Raw genomic sequence first — 14,762 nt, 5'->3', positions numbered from 1 at the left:
TAAGAACAAACATCCTGAATGGCTTCCCACTTAAGAGCAAACACCTTCAAACTAATTTACATTAATGGTCTAGTCCATATGTTTAACACAATTTTTAAGTGTAAGATAAACTATTATGCAGTTACAAAATTACAAGAACCATAAAAAATGTTTGCTAACTTAAAATGACTTAATTCAAAAATCTCACCTGAACCCTACTTAAAATATATATGCAAGTTATTATGGGCTGAATTGTGCACCTGAATCACCTTATTGTGTCAAAAAGCAAGCGAGTCCTCAAAGAATGATGGGAACATATCAAAAGAATACAGAAGCCAGCATGAATGTGTACCCGATAGCCAAAACAGGACCAATTTGAGTATTAAAATAAATAGTAATGGATTATAACCCATTGGAAAAAAATAGGATACCTGATTCATACAGATATAAATAAACCAATAATTTGAAGGTCTGATGAGGAACAGAATATTTACAAAGTTTCAAAGTACCTCCTACAAAACACTTAATAGTTACAAAGATTTTTTAAAATATTTATTTATTTATTTTTGGCTGTGTTGGGTCTTCGTTTCTGTGCGAGGGTTCTCTCCAGTTGCGGCAAGCGGGGGGCCACTCTTCATCGCGGTGCGCAGGCCTCTCACTATTGCGGCCTCTCTTGTTGCGGAGCACAGGCTCCAGACGCGCAGGCTCAGTAGTTGTGGCTCACAGGCCTAGTTGCTCCGCGGCACGTGGGATCTTCCCAGACCAGGGTTCGAACCCGTGTCCCCTGTGTTGACAGGCAGATTCTCAACCACTGCGCCACCAGGGAAGCCCTTACAAAGATTTTTTAAAAAGTAATTTTACAGTGGAAAGGCCTGGCAGACACCACCTTAATCAAATGGTCAAAATGGACATTACCAGAATGGGCAAATCAAAACTGTGTGCCACCTGATAGGATACAGTGAGACAAAACACAGCTTCACCTGTGTGACTTTTGTGCCAAAGATACATAACTTGAATCTAATCAGGAGGAAACCTCAAATTTAGGGACTTCCTACAAAACAACTGGCCTGCAATCTTGCGAAGCGTTAAGGTCATGAAATCCAAGGAAAGACTAAGGAACTGTTCCAGATTGAAAGAGACTAAAGAGACCTGACAACTAAATACAACATTTGATTCTGAACTGGATCCTTCTGCTATAAAAGACATTATTAAAACAATTAGCAGAACTTGAATGAGTCTGAGGGTGAAATAGTAGTAATGTATCAATATTAATTTCCTGATTCTCTTCATTGTAATATGGTTATGTAGGAGAATGTCCTTGTTTATAGGATATATACACTTAAATGTTAGCAGGTGTTAGGGCATCATTTCAACAACTTAATTCTCAAATTGCCATGACCACAAGGAAGACACACCCCCAACACCTCCTGGGCAAGATAAAGGCTGCAAACATATGCCTATAGAGGCCAGGCAATAAGGTAAATACTTGAAACAAGCTACGTATAAAGCAAGGACTGAGGCTGTTTACCTGACATCTCACTCAGTGAGTATATATCATCTGGAATGCAAGTCCACAGTGGCAATATCATTCCATTTTTCAAGAGAAACCAAAGACGCAGATTTTTATGTGAAATTTCCCCATTTTTAACACACTCAAAAGGGCCAAACAAAACATGTCTGTCGACTAAATTGGAACCACAGCTGTCTCTGGCCCAGAGGCATGTTTCTCAAACTGAAGCCTAGGGATAAAAGGAAACCACATGATATACGTGGAACATATTCTTGGAGCCGCAGTTTTATCCCAAGAGTTTGCCTGGAATTTTCTGGGAGAGGAGCTATTTCTTTATTTTTAAAATGCAATATTTTGGAGTTTAATGCAAAGTTCATATGATTTTTTAAAACTTCTCATTTAAAAATAATCTCAAGCTTACAGAAAAGCTGTAAGAACAAGAATAGTACAAAAAAACACCTGTACAGTTTTAACCAAATTCATCTATTGTTAACATTTTACTCATTTGCATTACTTGCATAAGAGCATCCTTCCACCCTCCCTCCTCCTCTCTATGCAAACATACAAATATATACACACATAAATACATAGCTCTATATATACATATATGTGTACATATATAAAACATACATACATATTACATTATTTTTTCTGAACCATTTGAGAATAGGTTATATATCATGGCACTTTATTCTTAAAACTTTCAGTGTCTATTTCCTAAGAATAAAAACATTATTTTACAGAACCTTAGGATAGTTACCAACTTTAGTAAATTTAACATTGATGCCATCCATACCTTTATCTAATCTACCATCCACATTCCATTTTTGCCAAATGATCCAATAATGTCCTTAATATCATTTCCCCCTCTAATACAAGATCCATTCTAGAATCAGGTACTACAAGTAGGTGTCAAGTCTCTTTAGTCTCCTTTAATCTGGAACATTTCCACAGCCTTTGTCTTTATAATATTAATATTTAAAAAAGTACAGTCTCGCCCCCTACCCTTTTAAAAAACAGGATGTTCCCCATTTGGAGTTCAACGTTCCTCAGGATTACACTCAGGTTATGCATTCCTGGCTGGCGAACTACATAAGTGATGTGTTCTTCGCAGGCATCACATTCAGAGGCACACAGTGTCCACTGGTGCTATTTATTTTGATCATGCACTCAAGGCGCTGTCTGATTTCATCACTGTATAGAGTTACTATTTTTTTCCCCTTCCAACTACTAAGCAATATATGGGGAGATATTTAAGACCATGCAAACATTCTGCTCCTCATCAAAAATATCCCCATAGATTTAGCATCTATCAATGATTCCTGTCTGGACTAATCTTTATTATAATGGTTGCAAAATAATCATATGAATTTTTTTTTTTTTTTTTTTTTTTTTTTTGCCGTAAGCGGGCCTCTCACTGTTGTGGCCTCTCCCGTTGCGGAGCACAGGCTCCGGATGCGCAGGCTCAGCGGCCATGGCTCACGGGCCCAGCCGCTCCGCGGCATATGGGATCCTCCCAGACCGGGGCACGAACCCGTATCCCCTGCATCGGCAGGCGGACTCTCAACCACTGCGCCACCAGGGAGGCCCAATCATATGAATTTTTAAGTTAAGTAGACTCAATTTCTGGCTACACTCCCAGATCCCTTAGGTGTAAGCACTCGGTCTCCTCTACTTTAGGAGCACTACAGTACAGTAGTTTGAGTGCAATACTAGAATAATTAGGTGCAGCTTCCAGAAAAAACAAGCGTACCTGAGCCATGCCTTAGAGACTGGATAGATTTTGTAAAGCTAATGAGGTGGAGAACCAGTCAAGACACATACAACTCCATCAGGGAAGCTGAAAAAAACAATACGGTGAATGCTTTGCAAAGTAAATAACATACCCTAGCCTACCAGTTTCATAAAGCCACATTTCTACATATGGAGTTTGCCTGAATTACACTGATTCTAGAACTACAGATATACTTTCACTGCTACTGATATTAACTATATTCTAATCATTATATTAAGATTCTAAAAACTGTTCAAAAACAGCACAATTCATTATAACCACTTCTGATTGTTCATCCACATTTATATATATATGTGAGCCCTCCGACCTAGCCTCTCAAAGATAGGGAATAGACACTAAAAGTGTACCTTTCATCTGATTGTGACCCATAGAAAGAAATAAATTTTATACTGCCATCTAAGGCAAACATATAAAACTGAAATTAAAAGTTTCTTGAACAATATCATGCAAAGCACCAATATTTTATAACCTTTCTTTCTTCCTCCTCATTCTTTTTAGTATTTGTCTTGACTGCAAATAAATTGATTTCTAAATCTTTAACAGGTGATGCACAAGACCTGCACTTGAAAAATACTACCCTAGAACCTGGCAGAGTTCTTTATCATATTCCCAACAAAGTCTGGAAGAAAGTTTTCATTTATTTCAGGTGAAATAAGAAGAAAACAAGAACATAAAGAGTTATTTAATATTTTAAAGGATTCTGAGATTATGTATGATAATTTTTTGGTCTTCGAGTTATTATTTTTTTATGCAACGATGGTAAGAGCGAAGGTTGTAAGTTGCCAATTATATACTGGTTCTCTAATATTTTTCCCCCCAATTTTATAGGGTCATGAAATCTCCACTGTTCTGCTATGAGATTTCAAAAACACATGAGAGAGGGCTTCACTGGTGGCGCAGTGGTTGAGAGTACACCTGCCAATGCAGGGGACACGGGTTCGTGCCCCGGTCCAGGAGGATCCCACAGGCCACGGAGTGGCTGGGCCCGTGAGCCACGGCCGCTGAGCCTGCGCGTCCGGAGCCTGTGTCAGCCTTCAATGGGTTTACAATTTGGCTGGGGAAATAAGACTTACAATAATTTTAGGACTTGTAATAATTACTTCTACCTTTTGAGAAGAAATATTCTGTGATAAGTGCCCTAAAAATGTTCTTATGTTAAAAGTTCAAGGGTGAATATTTTAAGCTGGGAATGAAAGAGGACAAATAACAAAAGGTGTTCAGAAAGGAAACAATATTTGAGTTGGGCCTTGAAGGGTACTTGAAAAGAGACTAGTCACAGGGATGGAAAAAAGCCAATCAAATATGGGGAAAAAGAAATAGGTCAATGAGGCCAGAACATGTTAAGACAGTAGAAAGAGATAATGGAGGACCCTTGACAACAAGGTTAAGGTGCTTGAATTCAGTCATTAAGGCAATGAAGCAATCTGAAAGAGTGAACGGGACAGTCAAAGCACTGTTTAAGGAAGATTAGTCTGAAGGTCCCCCCCACACACACACAAAACAAATTATAGACAAGTGGAGATTCTTGAGGCTATGCAATAATCCAAACACAGAAAAATAAGGACTTCAACTGTGGTGGTGGAAAAGGAAAGTAAGGAATGGGAAAAGGTGACAAGGATTGATAAGTCTTAGAAGAGATTTTAATGTGGTAGGCAAAAATGGCCAGGAGTCAAACATGGTTCTAAAATTTCAAGGCTGGGTGATACTTACAGTGGAAAATAAGAAAAAGAAGCTGATTTAGAGGATGAGGAGCTCAAATTCAAGTATGTTAGAGTCAATGTACAAGTGGGTTATAAAGAGTCAGTAATAGTGTAAGGAAAAGAACATTGGACCCCATCAGAAAAACCTGAGTTCAAGTGGAAAAAAATGGGGACTTCCCTGATGGCGCAGTGGTTAAGAATCCACCTACCAATGCAGGGGACATGGGTTCGGTCCCTGGTCCAGGAAGATCCCACATGCTGCAGAGCAACTAAGCCCGTGAGCCACAACTACTGAGCCTGTGCTCTAGAGCCCGCGAGCCACAACCACTGAAACCCGCGTGCTCTAGGGCCCATATGCCACAACTACTGAGCCCACGTGCTGTAACTACTGAAGACCACGCGCCTAGAGCCCATGCTCTGCAACAAGAGAAGCCACGGCAATGAGAAGCCCGCGCACTGCAAGGAAGAGTAGCCCCTGCTCGCCACAACTAGAGAAAAGCCCACGCACAGGCAACAAAGACCCGATGCAGCCAAAAAAAAGAAAGAAAAAAATGGTTAGGATCTAATGAAAAAACCACCAGAATGCAAAATTATATCTATAGTATAATTTTCACTGTGTAAAAAAGGAGGCATAGGAAAAGAGTAAAAACAAGTACATCAACATGTTAACGTCAGCTGAATACAGATAAACTAGAACAAAAGATAACTTCTTTTTCTTTCTTCTTTTGTATTGTGTTCTCATTGGATACAATCCTTACAAATTAGGCTCCCCACCAAAAAAAAAGAACAGGAAAAGAAAAATCTGGATTTGAATAGTCTTTTTAAAAACTGCAAACTCCTTGAACCTTAGTTTCCTCATCTATGAAAGGGGAAATAACTTCTCTCCCAAGGTTAGTGTGCAGATTAAATGAGATAAAGTTTTGTAAACTATAAAGCAATATGCAAAGTTAAAGCATTATAACAGTGACAGCTAAAACTATAAGACAAGAGATCACACAGAGACGTAGAAATATACTACAGATTTGGGAAGTACATTATTTCCTTAGACTATTTTAAAGTTTTAGAATCCATCTATTTTAAAGTCAAAATGTTGGGACTTCCCTGGTGGTGCAGTGGTTAAGAATCCGCCTCCCAATGCAGGTGACACAGGTTCGAGCCCTGGTACGGGAAGATCCCACATGCCGCAGAGCAACTAAGCCCGTGCGCCACAACTACTGAGCCCATGTGCCACAACTACTGAAGCCTGCATGCTCTAGGGTCCGTGCTCCGCAACGAGAAGCCAGTGCAATGAGAAGCCCAAGCACCACAATGAAGAGTAGCCCCCACTCACTACAACTAGAGAAAGCCCCCACACAGCAATGAAGACCCAACGCAGCCATAAATAAATAAATAAATAAATTTTAAAAATAAAAAATAAAATCAAAATGTTGTCATATTTCTTTTTTTTAATTAATTAATTTAATTTATTTTTCGCTGCGTTGGCTCTTCCTTGCTGCGTGCGTGCTTTCTCTAGTTGCGGTGAGCGGCGGCTACTCTTCGTTGCGGTGCATGGGCTTCTCATTGCAGTGGCTTCTCTTGTTGCGGAGCACGGGCTCTAGGCACGCAGGCTTCAGTAGTTGTGGCTCACGGGCTCTAGAGCGCAGGCTCAGTAGTTGTGGCGCACGGGCTTCATTGCTCCGTGGCATGCGGGATCTTCCCAGACCAGGGCTTGAACCCTTGTTCCTTGCATTGGGAGGCGGATTCTTAACCACTGTGCCACCAGGGAAGCCCTGTCATATTTCTTATGAACAAATATTGAAGTTTTACATGTAATAGAAATGGACTCATATACATAAAATTAATACGGTACTTGTCCTACATGCTATTCAAACTTAAATACAAAGCAGAAAAAGACCTAGTAATATCATTCCCTAATATTTGGACTTCTAAATAAATTATTTCATGGTTTTAAAAGGCCAGTCTCTATAGAGATAAATTCAGAATCTCCAAATGTTGTCTCTCAGAAGTTACATGCTTGATACATAGCACTGAATTCTAAATGGTGCTTCCCCCTTCAACTCCCATTTCTGGTACTTTACTTATATCTCTAGATATGTATTTAAAACCAGATAGTAAGCTCCTAAAGGGCAATAAGAATGTCACAAAAATAGGTACACGTTAAGAAATACTCTAGCTAACTCATGTTACAGATGTAAGAGTTACTACTCATGCCATATTATAACGTAAGCCTATCTTGAGCCCTTCAAGAGACAACCATTAAGAAATTAAAAGTTAAGAAAAAATTCCCCAAGTAATATTACATGGGAAACATTTTTATATGAATAAATATATACAGAATGCTTTAGACTAGATTAATATTTAAAAATCATATACTACACTGTTCCTTTAAGAAAGCAAGAGTATACGTGAGATGAGAAATAAGTTCTAACATTGTGATGTTTAAGAGATTGTTTTAAAATATCTCAAACTGAAGCATACTACTACTGCACTGAGACTGTTACATTTCTCATACTAACCCTACAATTTCATCCATTACAATTTTTCTTTAAAAAGAAGTTTTGGAGTTTTGTTTTTAACCTTTGGAGCAGAAAAAGTTAAAACTGATGTGGTTAACAATATGCTTTCTTTAAAGCATAAACACAGACTAAACCTGTAGGCTAATCCCAAGACAAGTCTTAAAATTAAAACCTTTATTATGAAAAAGAGATGCTAAAAAAACTCAGCATGAAATGCACCTAACCCCTGCCTTAAGAAAATCAACAAAAACAGCTGTATCAAGTTTCCCACTTTTGCACATAGACCTGAGATTTAAAATATTTACTGTATGTATGTTTTGTACATGTATGTGTGTGTATTCTAAACTGAATTGGAGGCAGGACATCAAGACAGATTGTTTTCCCTAAGTTAAAAAAAAATTGTTTCTAAAGTATTGCTTTTTTATATTACCCTATTTGTGAACTAAAAGACACTATGCCTGAAGTAAATGGTACCACCACCTGCCAGCCAAACTGCCTGAAATTCATCAGCTGTAGAGATTAAAAGCATCCTTTAGTTGTTTTTATGTAAAACAAAAGTAATACAAAAGGTATATAATTTCAATGTGGCACATATAACACAATCACCCACAATCACCTAACGTTCCTCTCAGTGATTTCAAAACCACTACACAGTTTTAATTGCCATTAGACATCTTATAAAGTGTACATAATAGTGTTTTCCTTATCTAAACACACAACAATCAAGGGTACAGTTTGAATTTTAAAAGTTTTTCATTTTATGAAATGATGCACCGTAACATTCCCTTAAATAATCAGCTTCTCTATAACCATTGTTTACAAAGCACTGAGCTTTCCTGCTTATAAAAATGTAGTTTTCTTACACTTTTTTTCAAGAACTCATCTAGTATATAAAAGGAGCCACACACATACACTTCCTTGAGAATAAATGTTTTCAGTACTTGTGACCCCAGAAGAACTTCACATGTTTTGAATTCTTGTTTGGTTAAAAAAAGTTTTTAAACATCTACTAGAATACAAGAGCTTGCCTTTACATTCATGGCTCTCTTGATGATAAAATAAAGATCAATGTAACTCTAAGCTCTAGACTAATGAACTGCAGGGAATAGAAACAAGCAATTTGGCAAGAGCTGGGTAAAGCTATGTTTAAAGACTACCAATAAAATATACCAGCACTACCCTTCCCTCACTCCCAACTCTTTAAGGTTTCAATTAAGATGGGGCCTAGTTTTACTCTTTCAAGGGGGACAGAAAGAGAAAGCACAGAGCTCCTGCTGAGAAGTATCTTCATGAGAAGCAGCTCCAAAAATACTGCCAGGAACCATTTCTTTCCCTCCAGCTGACATAGGTTCCTCTCTTTAAATACAGGTATATCCCCTGCTCCTGATCAACACCATACTTAAAGAAAGGAAGTCTCATCAAGGTACCATCCAAGGATGGCATCAAATAAATTAAAAAATTATCAAATGAATAAAAAAATTCAACACCAGGGTCAGCTATAATGTTCTTGATGAAAAGTGGGAGCCCCAACTAAAATTCATCTTCATCTTTCAGTCTCTCCTATCAGTTGCCTCATGAACTGGATTAGAAAGGATAGCTGTTTAACAAGGATATCCACTGTTTCAAAATAAACTTAAATGCCCCCAATTAGTGACAAAGACTCCCACACAACACAGAAGATGAAGTTTCCGCAAGCCTTCAAAGTCCTCAGAACAAACAGGAAAGAAGTAAAAGCTGATTCTAATTTGAGCAGTGATCCCACCATTCCTACAGGCTGGGGAGCCCACAGTTCAGAGATATCTCAGTCCCACCACATCCCCCAAGACACTCCGTTTTTTGGCCAAGTATATGATCACCTCTTTGTGAACAAAAAGGACAAGTCTTTCAGTCCAATATGATTAGGAAATAAATCCAGGCATAAGGCTTAAAAAAAAAAAAAGGCAGTGAAAAGTTGATCCCTCTTTAAAAGGAGCCCAAGAATGAAACAACTTCACAATGTAAGGAATTATATAAGACATCAAAGGTTAGATAATGGACAACAGGTGCCTTTGGGGAGGAAAGAGTAACACTCAGTTGCCTCCTATTTTAGGATTTCCACTCTCAAAGTACTTGTGTGTGTGTTTCCCAAAGAAAGTGTGTGTGTTTTTCCCCCAAAGAAAGTCAAGGCCAAAATTATGGTTTTTACTATTTAATACCTATAATGGGTCCATTGCTTTTAACCTACTTTTTTATTTTAGATTTTAAAAAACCCATTTAATCTCAGTGTGTCTGAATAAAGTATGGCCTATGGCCAGATTATGCACTGATCCATGAACATTAACCAACTAGGAATTTATTATCAAGAAATGCAAAGAAAGGCATCTGAATACAAGCCACCTCCACATAAAATACTCAATATACAAATCCAGCAGCAGGTATCACATTAACTGCAGTATCAACCAAAGCAGAAACTGCTTCTCTCACCATCATGACAGGTGAGCTCAATCTTTACAGTAACCAGATTCCAATGGCCTCAAAGAATAGTAATTCCAGACAGAGATTATAGGGGACTGAGTACCAGCCTTGAGTTCTGATTCCCTTGGCCAGTTACAAAATTTACTACCTTTATCTGGGTAAAAGCGAACACTGAAAGGATACTTCAGCCTACTTCCCTTTCTCCAGTCCACAAAGACAACATATTCCAAAAATGGAGAATCCTTTCTTTCCCTGTCAGAGGCCCCCTTTCCTATGGATTAACTGGGCAGGGTTACTTCTCCCCAGCATGCGTGCAGAGCCAGCAAGCATAGTTCTACTTTCACTCTTCTTTTAAAGAGGGTCCCCACGCTTCCCTGGTGGCACAGTGGTTAAGAATCCGCCTGCCAATGCAGGGGACACGGGTTCGAGCCCTGGTCCAGGAAGATCCCACATGCTGCGGAGCAACTAAGCCCATGTGCCACAACTACTGAGCCTGCGCTCTAGAGCCCGTGAGCCACAACTACTGAAGCCCGCGTGCCTAGAGCCCGTGCTCTGCAACAAGAGAAGCCACCGCAATGAGAAGCCCATGCACCGCAAAGAAGAGTAGCCCCCGCTCGCTGCAACTAGAGAAAGCCCGCACGCAGCAACGAAGACCCAACACAGCCATAAATAAATAAATAAATAAATAAATAAACCCCACTTATGTTAAAATATATATATAAATAAAAATAAAGAGGGTCCCCTAACACAGATGCACCTCTTCCTTTCCTGTATTACGCAAATGATGCTTCAGGGCTTCTGGTTCTCTCCACCACTGCAAAATGTTCAGAGAAGTGGAGGAAGTGAAGGGAAGTTGTCAGTTACTCTGAGAAATACTTAAAAGAAGACTCCAAATTTAAAGTGAATACTTGGTGGGGCGGGAGGGAGTGCCCCCCTCCTGAAGAGGGAATGGGGGGTCCCTTCCCTAAAAGGGAGCCTCTGCGTGGGTAAGGGGCGTCCCCAACCTGAAAGAGAGCTCGGTATGTGGGAAGGGGGAGGAATGCTGTACCCAGAAGAGGGGTCAGGGTTTGAGAAAGAGGTGTCCTAACCCTGAAGGTGGGGGGAGCCGGGAGTGTATGGGGAGGGCTGTACCAGCTTTGGGGGGCCGCGCTGAGAGAAGGGGTTCCCACTATGGTGAAGAAGGGCCCCGCACTGAAGAGGACGCTGGGAGGAAAGGAGGGTCTTGCTGAGGAGGGCTGGCATGGGGGAGGGGTTCTGAGTACACCGGAGCCCGGAGAGGGGCAGCAGGCTCGAGGAGAACATGTGCAGTGGAAGTGCCGCCATCCCAAGGGGCAGGGTGGAGAACAGGCCCGGGCTGCGTGTGGAGGGAACAAGGTTCCCACCCTGCGCAGGAGAGGGAGGACTCCCGGCCGTACTCACCGAGGCTGCCGGCGAAACCGTCCATCTTGCGGGGAAAGCGCCGGGCTCCAGGCTCAGCGGGGCGGGCACTTCATTCAGCGGACCGACTAGAGTCGCCGACGCTGAGCCTGACCCGCTAGCTTTCTCGGGCGCCCGGCTCGGCTCCCACCTCCCGCCTCCGTCGTCCGTCCACCACGGGGCAGTCAGCCGCGGACGCCCGGACCGCTTCCCCGTCAGGTTGAGAGCCGCGCCGCGCCGCTCCGCCGCCTGCCCGGCCTCCCTCCCAGACAGCAGCCGCGAGCGCCCCGCCGCGCCCCGCCCCCGCGCCCGCGCGCAGCGGTAGCTCCACCCCCGCGTACGCCGTCACGCTTCCGACTCCGCCTCCCACGTGACGACCCGGAGGCGGGGTCTTGCCGACCCTTCCCTCTCACCTTGCCTCGGCCTCGGGTTCCGCCCCCCGCGCTCGGGAGCGGTGGCTACGCTTGCGCGGTGGGCCTGCTGAGGGCCTGGGACTTGGGGCTTGAAACTGCTTCGGAATGGGTGGGGATGAGGGGAGATCTCTGGCCTGGGATCCTCAGGAGCTTCTAGGGATTCTTTTTCCTCGCAGCCCCTGGGGAGTCCGCGGAGACCCATCGGAGCTTACGTCTGGAGCCCCTCTGACAGGAGATGGTCACCCCGTGTGTCCTAGAACACTAAAGAGGCAACCAAGTGCGGGGAGGGGTCCAAATTTCCCGGGTTCTCCCTTTGTCCCAGTAGGATGAGGGACAAATGAGGGCGAGTCTTCGTGACTAGCTCAAGGCCACCATGCCACAACCCAAGGCACACAGCAGAGCCCAAGACATACCAGAAGCAAGGAATGTTAGTACTGGACAGGACCCAAGAGTTCATCTTGCCTCCCCTTCAGGGAGGACACTGAGCCTTAGAAAAGACATGAACTGCGCAAGCTCATGGAGCCTGGTAGAAGCAGAGTTAGAACCTAGGCTTCCTAATCCCCCTGGTGTTTTTTCCACCAGGGATGCAAAGCCACCCCTTATCGGGGATATCATAGGATTGCCTACTAGTGAACTATAACAAAGGGTTGAAATGAAGTAAGCCTGAATTCCAGGCCCAACTCCATGTGACTCAGTAGGTGACTGTCAAGTCACTAAACTTATTTGGACCTCACTTTATTCATTTGCAAAAGGGAGGACTGGACTTGTAACCAAAACCTCTTAAGTATACACAGCCTTCTTCTTCCTCCTCCCTCCCCAACCCACATTCTCCATCCTTCTAAAGACCTTCCAGTGATTTCCCAAGTCCCTCTTGGGACTAGGTTTTGTGGATTAGAGTACTAGTTACAGAGGAGAAATGTAAGGTGCCCAGGAACTAAATTGATCTATACAATAATAAAGAGCTGAGTTAGAAGAGAATAAGAGTCATTGTAGACAGAGTTCCAGGAGAGAGGGAGGTACTAAAGGGAGATGAGAAAAATGAAGTAGCAACTGTCATGAGAGGGACTTGGAGGAATTAGATGGTTGAAAGGATTTTTAAACATTTTTTTGTTGTCTTGCAGCATACTTCTTCCCTTTGGTGCCTCTTTTAAAATCTTCCCCCAAAAATCTAAATTACTTTAAATTTCTTTTTTGGATATCAGACCTGTGTGTCTTCTGAATACCATACTATGTGGAGAATGGCCATAAGGCAGCCAAGATAAATTCAGACTACAGACACAATGGTGTCTAAAGTTTCCTGTTTCTTCAAAATTAAGTTATTTACCCAGTGTTTCCTTTGCTATGGGCATTTTCATATCCGTATGATTCTACCAAGTCTAATCGCTTAATATTTGAGACATCCTCAGTTCTGACAGCTGCTCTTCTGTGTCTGCACGCAAAACTTTCTGCCTTATGTCAATTAAAAGAATAAGAACTTGCATTGTTATATTGGTATACATACATAGATACACATTTTTTTAGTTAAACTTTTTATTTTGAAATAATTGTTGATTCATATGTATTTGTTAGAATACCCTTTACCCAGGTTCCTCCCAATGGTAATAGCTTACAAAACTATAGTCAATATCACAACCAGGATATTGATACTGATACAATCAAGATACAAAACATTTCCATCATTTCCATGAGCACAAGGATCTCTCAAGTTTTCTTTTATAAACACGCCTTTTTTTCTCCTGATACCACCTCCTCCTTCACTCCTGGCAACCACTAACCTGTAATCCATTTCTATAAATATGTCATTTCAATGGAATCATATAATATGTACCGGTTTGGGATTGGCTTTTTTGACTCAGCATAATTCTCTGGAGATTCATCCAGGTCATTTTGAGTACTAAGAGTTTGTTCTTTTTATTGTTGAGAATTCCATGGTATGAATTATCACTGTTTGACTGTTTACCTGCTGAAGGACATTTGGGATATTTCCAATTCAGGGCTATGATGTATAGGTTTGCTATAAATGTTCATGTACAAGTATTTTTTGTGAACATACTTTTCATTTCTCTGGGATAAATACCCTGGAATTGGGTTATTTGGTTGTATGGTAGCTGTACATTCAGTTTTTTAAGAAACTGCCAAATTTTTTTAAAGAAGAATATGATCCAGTTTTATTTTTTCTTCCAGTTTTATTGAGATATAATTGACATACAGTACATATATGTATATTTTTAATTCGGAGAAGGATCCATGTTTTATGGCGCCTGAAGCATTTACTATTTGTGGGACCCTTTTAAGAAAAACTGATACAAAATGTACAGATACAAAATTAGGTTAAATGGAGTATTTCTTTAGACTAAGAAAAGAAATCACAATAGATTACACATTTTAAGAAGACTGTAAATACTATAAACATTACAAAATTGAGAAATGTGACATTTAATTGAATGCCCAACATATCTCCAATACTTTTTCACTTTTTTAATATTTGAGACATCCTCAGTTCTGACAGCTGCTCTTCTGTGTCTGCATGCAAAACTTTTTTTAATAGATGTTATTTACTGGGATCCTGCTATATGACAGGTTTTGTATCCAGGTACTTTGTATGTCTAACCCCATTTCAATGTCACAGCAAGCCTATGAGATCAGTGTTATGAATATGATAGTAATTTTTTAATAGGACAAAAGAACTTTAGTTTTTCCTCTAGTTGAAGGTTGATCAAATTTGTCTTTATTTTTGACAGTTGGGATGCCTAAAAAACCACTTCACACATATCATATAGGCTGTTCATAATATTGCTGCAGGAATTCTGGTTAATACCATTTCATGTGATTCCCGTTTAAAAAAAAGAAAAGAAATAAAGTGTATGGTGAATTTAAAAAGGATTTAGAAGGATTTTCCCTAGACTTAGCTTCTGGCTCTTTATGTTTCAAACCTTGTTTCTCCCACACTACCCACATACTTCCAGTGCCAGCCATGTG

The 14,762-nt window shown here is 40.9% G+C and overlaps 1 protein-coding gene across 1 annotated transcript in view; it reads right to left on the bottom strand.

Moving 5' to 3' along the window:
• The window catches only part of EML4 (EMAP like 4), a 164,069-nt gene extending 152,423 nt beyond the window's left edge, over positions 1 to 11,646 (bottom strand). Inside the window, exon 1 of the mRNA XM_060117844.1 lies at positions 11,374 to 11,646. Coding sequence (XP_059973827.1) covers positions 11,374 to 11,398 — 25 coding nt within the window. The 5' untranslated portion in view covers positions 11,399 to 11,646. The remainder of the gene's footprint in view (positions 1 to 11,373) is intronic.
• Between the last annotated feature and the right edge of the window lie 3,116 nt (positions 11,647 to 14,762).

This window comes from Mesoplodon densirostris, chromosome 14, assembly GCF_025265405.1.
Source record: "Mesoplodon densirostris isolate mMesDen1 chromosome 14, mMesDen1 primary haplotype, whole genome shotgun sequence".
Classification (NCBI taxonomy): Eukaryota; Metazoa; Chordata; class Mammalia; order Artiodactyla; family Ziphiidae; genus Mesoplodon; species Mesoplodon densirostris.
The sequence above is the reverse complement of the archived record's forward strand: the minus strand, read 5'-3'. Positions and strand labels throughout refer to the sequence as shown.